Source organism: Chinchilla lanigera, unplaced genomic scaffold (genome assembly GCF_000276665.1).
Source record: "Chinchilla lanigera isolate Chin_1 unplaced genomic scaffold, ChiLan1.0 scaffold00017, whole genome shotgun sequence".
NCBI lineage: Eukaryota > Metazoa > Chordata > Mammalia > Rodentia > Chinchillidae > Chinchilla > Chinchilla lanigera.
Window position 1 is genome coordinate 17,512,578 of NW_004955418.1, and position 21,771 is coordinate 17,534,348.

The following is a 21,771-nucleotide window of genomic DNA, read 5'->3' on the forward strand; positions in this document are numbered from 1 at the left end:
CAAATGAAAAATAAAATAACAAATGAGTAGCTAGAAACAATCAAATATCACAAAAATAACAAAATGTCAGCAGTTAGTGTATATCTTTCAACAATAACCTTGAATATAAATGGTCTTAATTCTCCAATCAAAAACTCACATTGTCAGATTAGATTAGACAAACAAGACCCAAATATGGTATATGTCACCCTCAAGGAACACCTCATCCAAAAGACATACACAGACTCTAAGTAAATGAATAGAAAATAATATTCCATGGACGTGGAATCTGAAAGTAAGTAGAAGTAGCCACGATAAAGAATATTTCAAGTCAAAAACACTGAGAAGAGACAAAGAAGTTCACTACTTATTGGTAGAGGAAACGTACCACCTGGTTTTTGTGTTCTATTTATGAGTTGGAGCTCTGTGCATTTTTAAAATAAAATTTATTTTGATGCATACATAAAATATAAAAATTATACATATTAATGGAGTGCTATATGATATATATAGTGTAATGTTTAAATCACATTAAACGTGTCTTCTCAAACATTTATGATTTATTTATGGTGAAAACATTCAAAATCCTTCCTCCTGTACTTAAAGGAACACTACACAAAAGTGAACACTACCACTTCATTCTTGGTACTTTAGAACCAAGAAAATGTAATTTTAAACACGTACATACCAAACATTGGCATACCCAATTCATAAAACAAACCCACTCAACATAAAGCAATAGAGAGATCCCAATAGAATTATAGTAAGTGATTTCACTACTCCATTTTCACAGATATATAGGTCATTGAGGCAAAAAGATCAACAAAAAATACCAGATATAAACTACACTATAGAATATGTGAACTCCAAGTGTTCCATCCAACAAGAGTGAAATCTACATTCTTTTCAGGGATTCATAGAACTTCAAATTAGACCATATCTTAGGCTCCAAAGCAAGTCTTAACGACTACAAAAAATTGAAATAATCTCATGCATATTGTCATATCATAGTGGAATTAAACTACAAAACAGCAGAAACCCTAGAAGCTAAGCAAATGTAGAGATTGAATAATATACTTTTATATGAACAAAGGGTCATTGAATAGATCACAGGTAAATTTGAGAAAATTCTTATTCTGATTTTTATTTTGATACTTATTTGATTCTTAGAATCAAATGATAATGAAAACAGATCGTACCAGAATTTAGGATATAATGAAGGCAGATCTAAGAGGTAATGTTATAGCTATCAGTACCTATGTTAGAAAATTGACAGATCTCAGATAAATAACCTAATGATGCATCTCAAGGTCTTAACAAATAAAAATAAACCAAAACAACTGAGCCCAAGATAAGATGAGAGCTGAAATTAATGGAATAGAATCTAAAAGAACAATATAAAGGATCAGTGAGACAAAGAGTTGGTTCTTTGAAAAGATAAGCAAGATTGATAAACCCTTAACCGAATTAATGAAAAGATGGAGAAAAAGCACCACATTTTAAGAAAATAGAGTCAAAAAACTCATTGTTTGACTTAGTCACTTTTTTCGTTGCTGAGACACAATACCTGACACCCAAAGTTGAAGGAAAAAAGGTTTGTTTACCTCACAGGTTGTAGAAGTTTCAGTCCACAATCATCTGGCTCCAAGACAGAGCAGTACATGGCAGAGGGGCAACAGTTCATGTGGTGGAAGACAGCAAAAGCAACAAGAGAGTGAGACAATAAACAAGAAGGAGCAAGACAAGCCTTTATATTGTATCCATTCTACTGGTATTAGGATGGTGCCAGTCCAATCAGTGTACTGATCATTATCATCCACCTTTAATACTAGCACCCATAATCCCAGCATTGCACTATGAATCAATCACATATTGTAGATTCAGCCACCTCTAAAAAATGACCCTCTGACTGCATGAGGCTTTGGGTGGGGACATCTAGACACAACCAATAACATTCCATCCCTGACTCCCCAAAGACTTGTGTACATTCCTTTACAAAAGCAGGTATTTAGTCCAAGTCTAAGAGTTGCCAAAGTCCCCAAAATTTGGCATTGATGAAAAGTCCAAGTTAAAAGTCTCTGCTGCAATTTAAGGCAATCTCTTAGCTGTGAGCCCCTGTAAAAATGAAAAGAAATTTAAACACTTTCAACATTCAGTGGCACAAGGTAGACATTTCAATTCCAAAAGTTACACACAAGGGAATACGAAGAAATGGAACCAAAGCAAGTCCAAAATCGAGCAGGGCAAACATTAAGTCCTGTAGTTTCATGTGTAGCATTTGAGGCAATCTGTGGCAAGATGTGAGCGCCAAAGGGCTTGGATGGCTCCACCCCAATGGGATTTCTGGTGGTTGTAGCTCCCATGGCCTCTTTCTGGGTCCTACTGTGCTCCCTCTTTGCAGTTTTCCTCAAATGGACCACATTCCCGTCTTGTTCAAATTTCTGAAGTCCCCACTGCACCTTTGGCTTCACACTCACAGCTTCACACACTGCCCTGTTAGGGGGCACATTATTTGACATCCCAGGCCTTCTGAATCTCGGTGGAATCCTCCCTGACTCCAAAATTTTCCATGCTTCATGCTCCTAAAATCAGTGCTATGTGAATGATACCAAGGTCTACTGTCAGCAGGAGCAGCAGCCATGCTTTTCTCTCTCTTGATTTTAAGGCTCTAATGCCTGGATCACTGAACACTTTGAATCCAATTCTGAGGAACAAATTCTCTAGGCCCCCACCTTTCTGGAGCATGGTGTGACCACTGTAATTCTGGAACATAGTGCTCTGTGGCTTTCTTCTCAAAGCAGAGTCTCTCAGTTTTGTAATTTTGAGACTGCAAAGGGTAGAGTCTGTTCCTTCTTGTGCTGCCCTCAGGCCATCTTTCATATTCTCCTGTTTGTTCTCAGCAATCAAGATCTCCTCTGCTCTATCTGTGTAGTCCACAGCTTTTCTGGAGCTTCCCTTTGGGCTAAACTCACAATGCTTTAAGTCATGCTACTGGGTTCTTTGTTCTTGATTCTCAACATAAATCTGGCTAAAAGCCCCCAACAGTAATCATGCTACCACTTCAACTTTAGACTGTCTTGAAATTTCTTCTGCCAGAGTAATTAGACTGCCACATTTAATCTTTTGTCTCTTGACATGAACAAAATGCAGAAAAACTTTCTTCCAAGCCATAACACAAATTGTCTGGCATCCCACAACTGATGTAGCCTTTCTTCCCAGTAGAAACCTCTGGAACCTGGTCTTTACCAGCAAGATTTCTATCAGCCTGCTGATCTTCTGAGCTCTGATCCAAATCTCCCATACAATACAGCTTAAGGCATTCCAGTGTTATTTTTGCAGCAAGCATCTCAGAACATTTCCAAACTCTTCCCACAAGCCATTCCCAAAGGTTCCGGAACCACATGGTCAGGTATAGTCACAACAACAGTTCCACTCCTGGTACCAAATTCTGTGTTGTTTACTTTTCTGGCATTGCTGAGACAAAATTCCCAACACCCAAAATTAAAGGAGGTAAAGTTTATTTAGCTCACAGTTTGTAGAGGATTCAGTCCATAACCAACTTTCTCCAAGGCGGGGTGGCACATGGCAGAAGGGCAAGAGCTGATGTGGGGAAAGACAGTAACAACAACAAGAGTGAGTGAGACAAGCCTCTTTCTGTCCCTTATATTGTATCTAGTCTACAAGCAGTGCCAATCCAATCAGTAGACTGATCTAGCAATCATCCTCCCTTAATCCCAGCATTGCCCTACAAATTAATCACACACTCTAGATTCAGCCACCTCTGAAAAAATCCTATGACTGCATGAAGCTTTGGGTGGACATCTAGACAAAAATCATACAAAACCATTAAAATTAAGAAGATTATTACTAACTGTTTTTAGAACTTTATTCCAATAAATTGGAGGATCTAGAAGAAATGAATAAATGTTTAGATATATACAACCTAACAAAATGTCACCAAAGGAGGTGAAAAATGCTTTATCAGGTCAAGAACAAGCAATGAGATTAAAGGAATAATAAACTGTCTCCCAATAAAGAAAAGCCCAGGACAAGATATATTTACTACAGAATTTTATCAGATCATAAAGGAGAACCAACATCAACTCTTTTTAAGCTTTTCTATGAAACAGAAAGGGAAGGAATGGTCCCAAATTAGTTCTATAAAGCCAGTGTCACCCTGATACCAAAACCAAATAAAAACTCAACCAAGAAAATAAAAAGAACACACAAAAAAAGAAATAATAGCAATATTCTTGATGAACATAGATGTAAAGAACTTCAATAAGATTCTTGCCAACAGAATTCAACAACATAGTAGAATAATCATGTAACATGATCAAAGTTTTATCTTGGAAATGCAAAGATGGTTCAATGTATGTAAATCAATAAATGTAATATACTACATAAATAAAATCAGGTAAAAGAATCATATGATCATCTCAATAGACTCAGAAAATACATTCAATATAATTTAACACCCCAGAAACAAGTGTAGGAGGATCTTACCTCAATATAATAAAGCTACATATGCCAAACACACAACAACAGCATACTGAATGGGAAAAAAATGAAAGCATTTCCTTTAAAATCAAGGATGAGACAAGAGTATCCATTCTGAACCACTTTTCTTCAATATAGCACTACTTGAAGTTTTAGCCAGAACAAATAAGCATTAGAAGGAAATAAAAGGGTATAAATAGGAAAGGAAGAAGTCAAACTATTTATATTGGCAGACAATCCTCTATCTACAAGACCATATGATTTTCAGATCTAATAAACAAATTCAAGAAAGTGGCAGGATACAAAATCAACATACAAAAATCAATACATTTTCTATACAACCAATCATGAACATATTGAGAAAGAAATTAAGAAAACAATTCCATTCACAATAGCTTTATACTGCAGAATAAACCTAAATAAGGAGATGAAAGACCTTTACAGTGAAAATTCAGAACACTGAAGAAAGAAATTGAAGAAAACACTAGAAGATGGAAAGACCTCTACTTATAGGTTGGCAGAATCAATATTGTTAAATTAACCATATTACAAAAAATCTATATACCAATTCAGTGCCATCCTCATCAAGATACCAATGACATATTTCATAGAACTGGAACAAAATCCTAAAATACATAGAGAAGCATAAATGACCTACAATAAACAAAGCAATCTTAAGCAAAAAGAGCAGTGGAGGAGATACCACAATTCCCAATTTCAAAAAATTCTACAAGAGGCTGGGGATTTAGCTCAGCGGCACAGCGCCTGCCTGGCAAGTGCGAGGTCATGAGTTCGATTCCTGATACCAGAAAAAAAAAAATTCTACAAATCCATAGTAACAAAATGAGATGATATCAGCACAAAAATACACAAATAGACTAATGAAATAAAATAGGGCACAAATAAATAAACCTACACAACTCAAGTTATATGATTCTTGAGAGATGGCTAAAGTCATGTTGGAGAAAAGACAGTTTCTTCAGTGATGCCAGGAGAACTGGATAGGAAGACCACTGAAACTAGATCCTTATGTCTCACCTTGAACAAAAGTCAATTTCAAATGCATATAAGACTTAGATATATAAATTTTTAAACTACTGGGAAAAATATACGGGAAACATTTGAAGTCACAAGCACAGGCAATGACTTCCTGAGTAAGACTCTAACTGCATGGGAAATAATGGGAAGAATCTATAATGGGACTGCACAAAATTAAAAGGGTTATACAAACACAAATCAAGCTACATTGAGTGTTCTATCATCAAGAATACAAAAAACATACATGCTGGCAAGGATGGAGGGTGGGGGAAGAAACCTTCTACTCTGCTAATGGGAATGTAAATTAGCACAGCCACTGTGGAAATCAGTGTGGAGAATCCCTAAAAAACTAAAATTAGACATGTCATTCAATCCATCTATACAACTCCTTCATACAGTCCCAAAAGAATTAAAGTCAGTATACTATAGTTATAAGTAAGTATCCATGTTTATGGTGGTGCAATTCACAATAGCTAAGCTATGGACACAGCCTAGTTGTCCATCAATAAATGAATGCATAAATAAAATGTGATATATTTATATTTGTATCTATCTATATATGTATATATATAGAGAGAGAGAGAGAGAGTCAAATATTGCACATTTTCTCTCATGCAAGGCATCTGCAGAAAAAATAATTAGAGAGATGGCAGAAAAATAGAAAAGTAAGTGTTAGAGAACAGGACATGGATTGGAGGAGGGGCTAGGAATGGGGACATGGAGGGAAATGACAAAATTATGTTATAAGCATATATGAATGTGCCAGAATGAAAACCATTAGTCTGATATTTGCTAATAAAATATCCTTTCCTCTAGCTTTTAAAATGTACAGCACACAGTTATTTTCTATAGTCATCCTAACACGCAATTGCATTCCAAACCTTCTTATTCCTGTCTGACTGTCAGTACCCAAAGATTGACCTTCCCCATTCTTCCCTCCGTCCCATGTTCCTGACCCCCTAGTAACCATTATTTTATTCTCAACTTCCATGTAATCACTCATTCTGGACTCTACATATGATTGAGGTCATGTGATACTTGTTTTTCTGTGTCTGGCTCATTTCACTTAACATAAATTTGAACAATCTTCTAAATAATGTAAATATTCCAATAAATTAGAAAAATTGCTTCTTTCTAATCACATTAATATCTCTAAATTGATCACTGTAATAAAACTGACAGTTCTTAAATACCTATAGGTATCCACACTTAAGATTTAAAATTAGAATCTGCTCAAGTTAAGAACAATATTATTATCCTCTACAAGATTATTTCTCAGTAAATGGTATTGGCTCTAAGGGAATATTATTTACCAATAATTCTCAGTTATCAGAATTATTTATAAAATTTTAAAGATTGTAGGCACACAAGTCTATCCTCAAAGACTCTAATTTAGGACCTCTGAGTAAAATTCAAGCTTCTGCACTTTAAAAACGCCTCAATAGATTATTCCGAGATATAGCTTACATATGGAGCTGCTGTTCTATATATTTAGATGTGAACAACTGAGTATTTAGAATGGAAACATGTTTGTAGCTATAAACATAAGCACACCCAAACAAAATTATTCCATATATTGCCTTCCATGTTTTGTATGTATCAAAAATACAAGGAATCTCAACAACTGTATTTTATACTAAAAAAAATCAGTAGCAACCAAAAAGTGATAACTGTTTGTTTAGGTTAATATGCAGGCGGGTCTATAATAATAGTTACCACTTACTGACACTGTGCTAAATGTCAAGCCAACATTATCGCACCATAAACCTACAAGTAGCCGCCCTCATCCTTGTTTTACAGGTTCACAGGGCTTAGTGAGATTAAGGGTTTACTTCAATGTAACCAGCAATGAAGCCACATACTTTCTATTTTCCACTAACTGGTCACAGTTAGATTTTGTTTGGGTGTTTTGTTTGGTTTTACAATGCCACTTCAATGGCTCTTGGAATTTACTCTTCATAGTTTGATTGTTATTTTTATTCTGATTTGGCATGAAAGTGAGTCAGGGACACAGTTGCTGAATAGGATTTTACATTTTGTATCATACTGTAAGATCCTAAGAGAGGAGTTAGGCCTTTAAGAAGCTTTAATATGGTTAGAAGCATTAGCAAACCAACCCCAAAATGCTTTTGGGTTGAAATTGAATACATTGCTCTATATCCTATGGAAAATACTAAAGTAGAACGTATAAATATATTATCACTAACTCAGAAAATGCTGTGAAGTGAAAGTAACAGAAAACATCCCTAGTCATTATTTAATATTGTACAATGAGTACTGATTGCCTAGTCTGTCACTGTCGTTTTAAGTCAGAACACAATTGAGAACATTAACTTATAATAGAAAAGGGTAAACTTGGAAGACCTGACAATAGCTAGTGTCCGTTTCTCTGATATAGCTGCTGAGGAAAATCCCGTGGATGTCAACCACACTGGCTGGTGTGAAGGTGGGATCCCGAGAATTAGGCAAGATCAGAGTTAGGTTATACGTGGAGGAGACAGGATTATTTGCAGTTTTCAAATAGTGGCAGAGAGCAAGAGAGAAAAATGACAAGGCAACAAATTAGATTACAGAGATGCATATAATAGAAAATAAGTCAGAAATAAAGTTTAGAACAAAGTGAGGACAGAGATTGAAGAGATAATAGGTACTGTTGCACCTGACAGAGGTACAGGCTTGCTGGGTTATAGTTATATTTCTCAGCTGAACAACTTCCTATTTTACAGTTGTGTTTATCAGCAGGACAACAACACAATGGAGATAAGAAGAAACCATGAGAAAAGCAAATAACCTAAGACAGAAAGTGGCTTTCCATTTAATTGGACAGCATCATGGACTTCTGGGAATTTCTGAATGAGTGGTCAATGCCAGGCTTCAGCGTGGTTCAAAACTAACACATAGGCCACCATTCTGTAGTTTAAAGGATGTTTGGAAAGGATGACTTGATGGTTAGATACAAAGCATTGAATTAGAAATCCTGAAAGAGTCTCTTTATTCACATCAGAAATTGTCCTAAAGTTGAGACTAGGACTGACCTCCTGATTGACATCAGGCAGCTCCAACTACAGCAAGGAAAGAGATTATCACATCTAGAACCATCAAAAAGAATCCTAATTTCAGTTCTGTTTGGAGGATCCTGGCTGGAGGTTTTGACAATATATCCCTCACTTTACCTTTTCTGTGGTGATCCATGTGGCTCAAGGAAGCAGATTTCACCCCTACCTTTAAGATAATCCTAGACTGGCCATCCAGTCAATTCTGTATGCTTGGTCAAAAATAGGTGTGTGGTCTGAGCCAGTGTGCATTAAGGACTCTTGCTGAGAACAGTGGGACAAAGCAGCCCATTTTTCCCTCTGGATGTGAATGAAGAAACATCCAACCATGGAGCTCGGAAGACAGGATCATTAGGGTATCTTGGCCATTAATGCAGGAAGTGTAGCAGGAGCTGAAAATATAGCAATAGCTGTATTACCTGCTTGGCTATGACTGATTACTTCCTACACCTCACAACACTTTCTTCACGGCTTTCAGAATCCCACTCGTGGTTTTCCTGCTTCTTCCCTAGGTGTTTCTTCTCTATTTCTTCTCTGAATCCTTCTCCAAGATTTCTATGTGTTGGATTCACACAGTGCTTAGTCCTCAGATGTCTTCTCTGTATATATTTCATCTCTGTGTGATCTCATTTTTGTCTGTAACTTTCAGTACTACTACTGATTCCCTGATGATTTCAAAATGTTTATTTCTCAGCCCTGCTTGTTTTCCATTTAGATATCTAATAGACATATACCAAACCCATCAAACCCGCTATCAAATTCATGGTAACTCTTAATTTTCTGTCCCACCAAAAGCTGTTTTTCCTCACATTTCTCCTCTCAGGAGGTGCAACAGCAATTCACCAATTTTTCAGGACAAAAGAGACATTGTTTAGGTTGGGAGTCTTAGTACAACCTACACATACAATTATTCACATGAGAAGAACTCACAGGTCTCTCAGGCAGTTGTGCTTGCACATAATTTAAAGTTGATTACACCAATCCAGTATATAGTAGAAGAAGTTCCATCAGGTAGTTTCCCACCAGGAAAGAACACACAGCACATGCTGCCTCTTCAGCAGAGAAATGCAGCAACACATGTGCTGTATTTCTGCCCAAGAATGCCCAACTGAGACAGAGTCCACGTGTTTCAGTTACTACTGGCCACTTGAGCGTAATGACCATCATGTCTATCAAAATTCTACACTTCCATAAATTCAGTGCAGCAGATGAATTAAATGGCCTTCTCAGTGGGAATGCTTCAAATGTGGGGGTGCTAGCCACCAGCCAAGGGTCAAGATCAGGCTCAGGGCTGCCATCTTAACTATTTTCTGCATGTCCTCAGTTCCTATATTTGTCTCACATTTGGCTTCTAACCTATCGGTATGTTCTTTCAGCTCTACTATCAAAGTATATCCTAAATTTTACCATGTCTCATCATCTTAACATTGAGTCTAAAGACATTAATTCTTGCCAGGACTACCGGTCTATCTGCTTACAGTATTTCTTTCAATACAAAATGTAATTCAGCAAGTAACTTCTGCGCGAACGTTTTGAGATATACATCTCATTAGATCACTTGCATGCATAACATCTTCCAGTGTCTTCCACCATACTCAGAAGAAAACCCAAAGTCATACATTGTGCTAATCTTGAACTATATACCAGAACTCTCCTCCAGCTCACTGCTTTCCAGCCACATGGCCTCTGAATAGTTTCCTCAGTGCCTTCCCACTTTCTGTTCCCTCCTCCTGGGATACATTTTCCCGTTCCCTCATTTTGAACACACTTTCCCCAAGGAGGCTCCACTTTTCACTCAAAGCCCCTCTCCCTTATTGCCCTTCCTAAACATGTCAGAGCAGTTTACATCACTCCTCTACCCTGAGATGTTTTTCTTCCTTTGCACCTGTTACTACTTGACATACATATTTATTTTCTGTAGCATTCCTCACCTTAACCTCCATGTAAGCCCCAAGAAAGTTAACTGCTATGTTTCAAGTTCCTAAAGCAGTATCTGACTGATTACACATGCTCATTCTGTATGTTTTAAATAAATGAACAAATGCATGAATTATTTGAACTGCCAAATCAAAATTACCCTAAAACTATAATTACCTGCAGACATTTGGGCATGTGAGTTAATAAATTTCCATTTATGTTGAGGGTAATGAGTTGAGGTCTCGATGACTTATATCCAAGAGGATTTTCACTGATGCACTCCCAAAGCAATTTTTCTTGATAAATATTGAGTAATGATGAATTCATTGTTTAGAATAAATGAATAAAATGTATGTTGTTTTAAATTTACTTGAACATATAAAGTGGTATTACCAGGCTAAAGCAACTTCCACTTAATGTTTCCAGCTCCCAGAGTGCAGGTTCTAGGAAAGCAAGGATTTTGTGTAAATCAGTCATGGCTGAATTGCCAGTGTCTCTCTTAGAGTGGATGCCAAGCTATATTTGATAAATTTAAGCACTCTTTTGTCTGAAATTGAATACCAGATTTAAATTGTGCCTCTTCCTATCCCTAGATCTTGAGAGTAAATAACGTAAACTTTCTCAGCTTTAAATATTTTTACCTGAAAAATAGAAACAATACCTTGTGAAAGAATTAAATTACAAAATCTACTAATGTTTTTAAAACAATGCCCAATTTAGAGGAACTACTGAATAAACATTAGTAAACATTGATTTGCTTGTATTGCAATGGGAATATCTTTTCCTTTCTATTTCTCATCTATGCTCTATGTTTCCGACGATCCACCTTTAATAATAGTGCTCTCTCTGACAAATGCTGTGTAGATCTTAGACCCAAGTAGTATAGCTAATGATTTCATGAATAAATATTCTGGTGTTTCCATTTTTTCTCATGTGTATGACTTCACTGTTGTATAGGAATAAAAAGCTAAAGTGAAACCCCAGGATTAGGACTGTAGGAAGACTCTCACCATGAGAATAAAGAGAGTTTGAATACTGAATCACTTCGTTGTGCTGTCCAGGCTAATCAACTCATTGGATTCCTATATGTGGATATACTCCAGGTGTCCTCAGTGATTATATGCCACCTATTTTTTCTCCAAGATTTCAAGTCCAAGGGTGATATGATTAGAAGAAATTGCATAAGAAATTTATCTAACATCTTGTATAAATTTTGTTGTAAAACATACTGCTTTAGCCACCTGCAAGTATTGAAATGTCAGTTGTCTAAGATGTGCAGTGTATGCATGTGACATGCCTCTGAACAGATGACTAAAGCTCAGAAGTGTAATTGATCAAGGAGAATATTTATTGCACAAATGCTGAACTTTCCACGATAAATGTACTCCTGAAAGGCTGTATGTAAATCAAATGACAGCAAATTGAATGATATAAAAGCCATCAGGGAAGCTTATTACATAAATCAATTTCCTTGTGACTCTTCAAATCTAAGAATCCTTTTGTAGTGCAAAGTGTTTATCTTTTGGTTTAAAATCAATTTTTGCATATTCAGTTTTTTTAATAGAAATACACCTGTACTAGAGGAAAAAGCAATAACTGATTCAAGCCTGTTGTAACTATTGATTCCACAGTATTGGGCTAACTGTTATGCCAAGAAATGGATGCAGGCATGGTGAGCGATTGATTTTCTGAGATTCATGATTGTCACATGCTGGAAGGTTCAGCGGAATGGGTCTCCCACTCAGGAGTGACTTATCCATTTATGCTCATTTATTTCAGTACTGAATACAAATATTTTCTATTTGGAAACATAGTTCTAAACTACATCTCGTAGTTTTATTTTTTCTTGAATGCTCTCCCGGGTCTCATTTATTATCTTTTGTTTTGTGTTCTGTTTTTTTCCTTAAAATACTTACCAAGATTTGCCTCGTACATATATCAGCTGTTTGCTTCCCTGTTTAGCCCCTGTCCCCTCACTAAATGGTAAGCATCAAAAATGGTACCTTTGCTTGCCTCTGCTGACTCAGTGCCCAGCATATTGCCTGGCACATCACAAGTGTTTAGTATCGGACAGGGAAAAGTATGAGTAAGAAAATTAATAAGAGGGGGGAAGTCAGCTAGCTTTTGTTCACATGGAGTCCTTTACAAATAGCCCTAAATGACCTACTCTTGAGCTATCCCTCCAACCTCCTTTTACTCTCCAATTCTCCCAATTTCTTCCAACACTACTGGTTTCTTATTGATCGTTTAGCACATCAACCTCTGTTCTGTATTTGCTGCTGCCTCCAGCTGGAGTGATCCTCCTCATATCAGCATGGTCTTATCTTTCCCATCATTTAGGTCTGTACACAAATACACCTCCGCAGAGAAGCCCCTGGGGATTCCCTATCTAAAATAGCACCTCTCAGCATACCCCTTAGACTTTTATTTGTCCCCATAGCTCTTCTCACTAAACTTTTTATATTGATTTAAGTGTTTATTGGCTGTTTCAGTTCCTAAATGTAGCATCTAAGAAGTCAGGGACTTTGCCTGTCTTACTGTTTTAGTTACTTTTCTCTCGTTGCAGCGTTGCAGAGATGAAATACTCAACACCCAAAGTTAAAGAGGGAAAGATTTATTTAGCTCATAGCTTGTGGAAGTTTCAGTCCATAGTCAGCTAGCTCCAAGGCATGGTGGCATGACACAGGGGCATCAGTTCATGCCAGTGGAAGAAGGAAAAGCAACAAAAACAAAAAGCAGGGGTGCAAGCCTCTTTTCCTTCCTTATATTGTAAGCAGGCTACCCACCCTAGGGCAGGTGTGGCACGCACACCATCTCCGTGCTCTCATCTTGCACAGGCTCAGATGTTTACAAAGTGAGGACCCTGGCTCCCTGCTGAGTCACTTAGTTAAACTTCTAAACTTCTCAAGTTGACCACTGAATCAGCCATTACAACATCCTAGAGCATAAATATCCCCCCTAGGGCATGTCCTCTACACCCTAGGATATAGAACTGCTCAAGTTGACACAATGTATCAACCATTACACTTACCAAATATGATTAGCAACCATGCAAGGCAAAGATAAGATACTAAATAACATTGAAAGGAGAAAGAAATGCATTCTTTCTTCTTACTTAATTTTTACTTTTGTTATTGTCAGTCACATTAGAATTAGCCTTAGTAATTGCTTATGACAACTAAAACCTTAACTGAGTTTAACCTTAATATAACTTTACAAAATACCTTAACCAAAATATTATAATTTTTACTTATTAGTGTGTTTAAAATGACATTAACCTATAATATCACAGAATTTATTTTCAATGACCTAAAACATATGAAGAAATTATTACAGTCTCATCATCTATTGCCTAATGTGGAAAACACATTTATTTAATTTGATATTATCTTACTTTGCCTTCTAACGTAGTGGCAATATCTTTCCTATAATAGGGGAAAATATTCTAAGCCTATGTTTTTCACTATTTAAAGATTTAACATATTTTGTTTGATTTTGTTACACCTTTTTAAATGTTATATTTGATATAAACCAATAATATGAAGATAAAAATGAAATAGAACTTTCTTTGACTGTGTTATGAATATTTTCCTAATATTTCAATGTATAAAAGCAAGCACATTAAAAATAAATATCAGAAAGTTTGGTTTTTCGTGATAAATACCATCAATATTTCATAATCAAGACATTTTCACTTAAGCCTCGTTATTTATAACAATGTCTTGTCTCTGTTCCTCAGGTGTTTGACTATGATTTTGGACTACAGGATGATTTTATGGGCTCAGCCTTCCTGGATCTCACACAGTTGGAGTTAAACAGGTGACTTTCAAGTGGTGCAATACTGCTATACCTTGTGCAGCTTGGCCTGTGAGATAGACCATGTCAACCCTCTGGCCTCTACAGTAGTGACTGCTGTGTCATTTACAGTTGTGAGCCTTCAGGCTAGTCACCCTTTCCCAAGTGCATCTTTCTCCTCTATCTGATGAGAATAACAGCATCATCCCCACCCCTCTCATTCAGTAACACCTATTCAACAGAAAGATTCTCAGACATGGCTCTGTCTCCCAGAACCATGCTAAGTACTAGGAATCTGTAGATAAGAGATGTATTGTCCAATCCCACATGTTCAGATGGTTGCAGTGGGGCATATTAATCATTAGGCATATGAATCATAATTATTAATTTAAGAATATTAATTTAAGAATATTAATTTAAGAATATTAATTTAATTTAAGAAATTATTAATTCAATAATCATAAATGTTAATTTAAGAATATTATTAATTTAAGATAAATATTAATTTAAGAATAAATATTAATTTAAGAATATTAGGCTGGTACATCTGAAATAAAGCATGCATACCTTGCTTCCAAACACACCAACTCCCATATCCCTTGAGCCAAGGAACAGCCTGATTTTGCCAGCATTACTTAGCAGCACCAGTTTGCCTTCACTCGATTATTAAGAAATGCTTCTAATGTCAAGGTAGATTGGCTATGTCTACTCATATTATTTTACATTGCTTGACTAGTTGCAAAGCTATATTGTTATTACTAGTATAAATCATTCATGGCATTCAATGGGTATATATTTTTCAAAATTCACTTCAACATAAACATGAAGAAGTGACCATACTGTGTAAGGAAAAAGTGGTTTTAAAAATCAAGTGGTGCTGAAGTGGGTGGTAAAGAGAGCTTCTTTGATGATTCTAAGGGGAAGGAATTCCCGTTTGGGACGATCATGCCACATCACGTGATAGGGATAGGGGAAAACAAGAAAGCAGACTTATGCTCCAGAACAATGCTTTCCTTTTCCATAAATGTAAATATGTAGAGAAATGTTCATTGTGTGTTATACATTGTAGTAGAGGGGCAGCTTATTGGACTTCTAGCGTTGCCTTGACTGAACAAAGGAGCAGCCTTTCTTGCACTTTTTACACATCCTCCATAAATCCTAGCACTAGCTTGATCTTTGGCTAGAATTTAGGTGACTAATGACAACCCATTTTACAAGGTGTATCCTACAGGATGGTGTATGTGTCCACCGTCACAAACACTGAGCTCAAACTAGAGTGCGCTGCGCTGTTCTTTTAGGAAGGCTGCAATTACTTTCTCTGTAGATCTCTGCATAAGGATATGCAAATTACTAGACTTAATTCCAAAGCATAAACTTCTCTTATGACCCGTTAAAGATAAATCATAGTGAAGAATAATTTTAAATGGAAAGTAAAATATCATTAAAACATTAAATACATTATAAGCATTTGGTGTACATTTTATCACAGTACTTATTTTATGTATTTATCATTCCACTCCCTCCCCTTAAAGCCATGTATATATCACATTACCACTTTTTAAAGCCATTTCATTCTTGGTATAAATCAGTAGTTTCTGGGTATAAAAAATGGATCATAATAGTTGCCATATAAATACTTATACTGCTATATAAAGCATTAAGTATCTCTCTGACAGAAAATAGTAGATAAGCATCATCAAACAGCTGTAAATGTTCTTAAATGTATCATATAACTATTATAATAAATTGTTCCTATTAATTTGTGTATGTACTCATTACAAGAAAATAAGTCAAGTAAAATTGTAACCTACATGTATATATACTGTACACATATATAATGCTTAAAATTTATTTGCTAAAATAAAAGGAGCAAGTTATCACTACCAAACGATTAGTTATAACACCTGTGCACTGTCAGTTGAATCTGTATTTTCACTTATTTTCCAAAAGTGATTGTGCAACACTGAAGTCTTCATAATAACTTCCTCAGAAATGCTTATCTAATTCCAAAGGCTATATTACCCAACTTTAAGTATTCATTGCCTCATCTTTCACTCCTAAAAATTATTTAGGCATATTTTGAAAGAGCCAGAAACATCTGATTTTAAGTATCAGATAGTCTTTTAAATAATTATATATTGTTTTAAAATTATGTCTATAAAGTAGATAAAATTATGTTTTCCTGTTTTCCCATATACCTATTTACTTTTCAACTATTCTTGCTTTAAAAAGCTCAGAGAAAACTGAAAGGATAGTACTGTTCAGTGAATGACCCTTGTCTAGTTACTGGGCTCAGATGTATATAAAATACTGGTATGCGTCTCTGTGGATTTAGAGATCATAGAAATAGGATCCATTGATTTTCCAATAATGTTGTGGTTCCTGGTCTTTTCAGTAACTTTCTAGAACCCCAGGAAGGATAGCAATTGCTCCAGTGAATTCAAGTTTATTCAACTGGTTCACAGTTTACTGGGTATCTAAGACATTGATATTTTGATAACAAAAATAATAATACTGAGAAAGTAAAGGTGGGCAAAAATTGCTTTGCTTCTTATAGCTGTAAATTTTAACTAAGAGTATTTGTTGTTTTACATATTCAGTGACTGAAAATTGAACTACTTTATATCACAGGCCCACAGATGTGACCCTAACTCTGAAAGATCCTCATTATCCTGACCACGACCTCGGAATCATTTTGCTCTCGGTCGTCCTTACCCCTAAAGAAGGAGAATCCAGGGATGTGGTAAGTTGCCCCACAGCCTCATAGGAACTTTTTCTCGCTTTCACATTTTCAAGTATGTGAGCCTTCTTTGGACCAGGAAGTCATAATAAAGAGAAGTGCCACGTGAAACCTGACCTGTTCTTTGTTTCTGTGAGTATCTTGGGTATCGCTCATCCATGCTTACTGTGCCTTTTCAACTCAAATATCCTGTCCCATGCTCCAGATCAGAACCTCTTGTTGTAAACAAGGAATGCATTTGAGCTTGTTTTATTATCTTAGTTCTCAATTTCAGATATGTTGTATTGTAGGGAAATAATAATATTCATTCCGGGAATACCTTTATTGGTGAATTGAATATTTGGAATCCCACACTGAGGTATCCAGACCCTACTGTTTTGACTGAATTGTCAGGTGGACCATAGCAAAGACAATGAGATGAAATTATAACGGAGTTTCTGCTTTCTGGTATTTGTTTACTGAATGATAAGTGAGTATTTTTCATCTTCTCAGCGGGCTTCCATGTTGATATTCCCCATTTTTCAGCACAAACTGTCTGTACTTCCTTGCACACCATGCTGCTGTGAGAAGCTAACAGGGGATACAGAGGAGCCAATTACTCCCACACTGTTGAAGTGACATGAAAAAATATCAGCTGTGACCCACATGAGTATGCTTTTCAGTGCACTTCCTGCCGCAATTTACCAGAAATTATTTATTACATCCAGTGCACATTCATGTAACACATTCACATAACACATTTTTGTAGTAGACATAATTTTTTACCAAAGTTCAAATATACCACTTCAGCAATGTACATACTGCTCTCTTAAAATAATACACGATTAAAACGGTAAGGTATTGTTTGCCGCAAAAGGAATTACTGATATTTTCCCCAAGATCATAGGTATGAATAGTAGATTTCAGCCTCAAATTTCAAAGAGTTTTAAACTCACTGACAAATTCACCCCATCGAGAAGTATTTCCTTCCATCTCTCTCAAAAGTAAACAATGAGCCCACAAATTCATGTGTCGTATTTCTTAAGTATGGGCTAAGTGTCTGGAAAGAAGTTTCTTTTCCAGTAAGACTGACCAAGTACTACCCACTGTGAAAATGTAACATGGTGGAACCACATATGTATGCATGGAGATGGAAGGGTGGGTGAAGAAAGGTTTCTACAGAGAGTATTTAGAAATGGAAGCCCACCAAATTAGAAAATCCCACCATTTTAAAATTCAGCAATTCAGGGGCGGGGGATTTAGCTCAGCGGCACAGCACCTGCTGGCAAGCACAAGGTCGTGAGTTCAATGCCCGGTACTGGAAAAAAAACCAAAATAAATAAATAAATAAATAAATAAATAAATAAATAAATAAAATAAAATTCAGCAATTCAGAAGACATTAGTTCACTCAACACAAGCCAGGAAGTAGATTCTAGCTAGCTAATCTATGCATAGGAAGAAATTATACCTATCCATTTGTATCTTTTATCCACATAATCCTGGTATTCACCAAGAGCCTACTGTAAGCCAGTTTCTGTGCTGAATACATGACATACAATAGAAGTTGGGTCTAGATGAAAACCCAGGACTTAAAGAATCACCGGAGAAAATGTAAAATGACAGTGGTGTTAAGTGTCATGAAAGAGAGGTACAGGTTGCTGAAGGAGCAAATACGGGGAATTTTGTTCTAGTTGAAGGGACAGGGATTCTCTGAGGAGGTTAAATGTGGAGTGTGGGTAGGAGTTAGTAAGGCAAAAAGACAGGAAGTATTTCAAGCAGAGATCGCAAAATACCCAAAGGCCTCGTGGCTAGAGAAACTATGTTTTATTCCAACAATCAAGAAGGTTATGGATCTTAAAGAAGGTGGACAATCACTATGTATGATGACACGGAAATAAAAAGAGATGCCCAGACTGGAGAGGGCCAATTGGTCTATTAAGATTTGGAGTCTTTTTCCAATGAGCAATGGGGAGTCATTGAAAGGTTTGCAAATAGGAAGTGACATAATTATATTTGCCTGTTGAAAGCATTGCTTTACCTACATTGTACAAAGCAGACTGAAGGAGTAAGGCTAGATGCTTGGAGACCAATTAGGAGGTTATTGCAAAATTCAAGTGAAATATGGTGGTGGTTTGAATTAGAATTGTCAGAGGTAGATATGGAAGGAAATTGGCAGGTTTACCTGTAGGAGGTAAAATGCAACATAGCATGGCAATAGAATATTCCTGCTTTGAGGTTCTTTGTTATTTTAATAAAGGACAGCCCTTCATAAATAAAAATAGCTAAGTGCCTGAGGTCCTACATATCCCCACACCATCAAAACTTGCAATATTACTGGAGATTGGAATGATGTAGCAGCTGTGACAGTTATTGGGCTGATTTGGTGATAGGTAGTCTGCTGAATCTTTACATTAAAGGGTCTTTATTAAATAGTCTAACATCAAACCGAAGGCTTCAGGGATCAAGTTAGTATCCAGAGACCTTACAGTGAAGTTGCTGTCTTGCTCTAAATTATGTCAGCACAGCCAAAGTAGTTCTCAACATTATTATTTTAACAATCCTTGCAAAAATCAATTCAATCTCCATGCCCACTCAAACTTGTATTTTAGATGCAAGGTATTTCTAATTAGAAGAAAATATGATAGCACTCAAGAGCTGACTATCTGTGTGCTTTCAAACATGAATGTGGAAGAAAAGAGGTGGATCATATGAAATAGTTTTGTGCCCAAAGTCTGGTTTTATTTATCTTCTTTTCCTCTTTTTCATTTCTCATCAAATCTCTTCAGCAACATTCATCTTCAACACTAAGATTTCCTCCTAAAATTCTCATGCCATTTTTTAAACTCAAATTTCTATGACTACCCCAGATGTTCTGAAAGAATTCTTTACTACTACCAACTAGTTCTCCTTGACTGCCTTCCTTTGTGACCACTCCCTTCAGAGTTTTGGATAGTACTGGATTTATTACACTGTGAAAACTGGGAAATGGTACCTTTCCTCCAGCCTAGTGCTGATCCCCCCCTCACTTCTTTTTTCTCCCTCAGAAAAGCAATTTTCTTGGCCAGGACTGCACAATGGCCATTGGCTGGGAACATTCTCGAACTTCTCATTCTGACCTCAGTAACACTTGAGGAGGCGGAGAAAAGGGTAACCACTGTGGCTATCATAGCTTATCCCTGCAAGCAAGAGCACAGGTTTGCCTGCAGAGAAGCAAGCTCCCTCCTGGTGGGTCAGGGAAGCAGGATTAAAGATCTGCCTTAGGAAATTCTATGAGGATCTAAAATCCTAGCTGTTAAATACTGTAGATTTGAATCTGAGGCTTAATTGAATGCTTTACACTAAAAAAAAAACTGTGAACAAATACATATAATTTGCTTTTTGTTTTTCTTTGTTTGACCTTGTTCTACAGCTATAATTTTAAGCACTCTAAATCTAGTTGTTATGTTTATCAACACAAACTATTAGTTCTTTAAACTCTGACCACGAACCATAGGTAAGCATGTATTTTTTAAAAACTACAAAAAAATACTATTCAAGTATGAAAAGGGATGAAATTTTGTCATTTGCTACAATATGGGTGGAACTGCAAGACATTATGTTCAAAATAAGCCAGGCACAAAAGCACAAATACCACAAGGTCTGACTCACATATAGCATTTAACACATTGATTTCATAGATGGTGTGAGGTGGGAAGAGGCCCAGGGAGAGCAATGGGGAGAGAGGAGACATTGATATTAAATTTTGGTCCCATAGTACTGGAGTGCTGTGGCACAGTAGGCTGACTGTAGGTAAAGAAAACATACTGTACAGTTCAAAAGAGAAGAAAAGAGGTTGAATGCTTTCACTGCCAAAAATGACAAACGTGTGAGCAGATAGATGTGCTTACTCTGATTTGAACATCAAACCATATAATATACAGCAACAGCAAGTTTCCCCATAAATGTATACAATTTTTATCTGTTAATTCATTTATTTCTTTTTATTTTAAAAATAAAAGAACAAAAACGTATTAACAAACAAACATCCATTTACAAAACAGCACAGGAACAATACAAGCAATACTGAATTACAGACAAGGTGACAGGAAATTAACAACGGTTGTTGTATTACATATTGATAACTTCAAAGTAGCTACTCAGGAAAACAAATAGAGACATGCAAGATTGATCAAATAATTAACCATTAACTGTTCCTTTCAATGAAACGATAGAAGTCAGCAGTACAACTGTGTTAGCTATCCTGTATATTATCTGTTAATTTAAAAAGAAAAGGAAAAAAACCAACTTCTCGCTCATCTCCTGAGCTTTGTGCTAGGCTCCGTAACACCCTCCACCTTCTCCCTATCAGTGTTCAGTGGCCTGAGGCTTCTTCTCTAATTAAAAGGAAGCTACTGTGGAGGAAGTTTAAGGCTTTCCAGCAGCAGTGTACTATTGCAGCTGCACAAACTCCTTCGCAGTTCACTTTCTGTCGAATCTAAGCTGGCATCAGTGTCATTCGTCCTGCTTCCAGTGTGCCTATCCTCCCCACCTCCACTCCCGCATCCTGTCATCTTGGGAGGTGGGGGATATTTAGTGTATCAAGAAAATGTATATATAGTGAGCTTTATTATACTCCACGGGCAACTTTATAGATACTCTGATGACAACAGCTCTCAAAACCCAGTTTTATGTTCTGGACCTAGTACTCAGGTTATAGACAAATCTCCGAGGGGCTGGGGGTTTAGCTTATCGGCAAAGCGCCTGCCTGGCAAGCGCAAGGTCATGAGTT

General features: G+C 36.5%; 1 protein-coding gene across 8 annotated transcripts in view; it reads left to right on the top strand.

Moving 5' to 3' along the window:
* The window catches only part of Mctp1 (multiple C2 domains, transmembrane 1), a 517,439-nt gene that overhangs the window by 283,080 nt on the left and 212,588 nt on the right, over nucleotides 1-21,771 (top strand). For all 8 annotated transcript variants that reach the window (XM_013513035.1, XM_013513041.1, XM_013513036.1 and 5 more), the window contains exons 4-5: nucleotides 14,227-14,306; nucleotides 16,914-17,025. In XM_013513035.1, coding sequence (XP_013368489.1) covers nucleotides 14,227-14,306; nucleotides 16,914-17,025 — 192 coding nt within the window. The remainder of the gene's footprint in view (nucleotides 1-14,226; nucleotides 14,307-16,913; nucleotides 17,026-21,771) is intronic.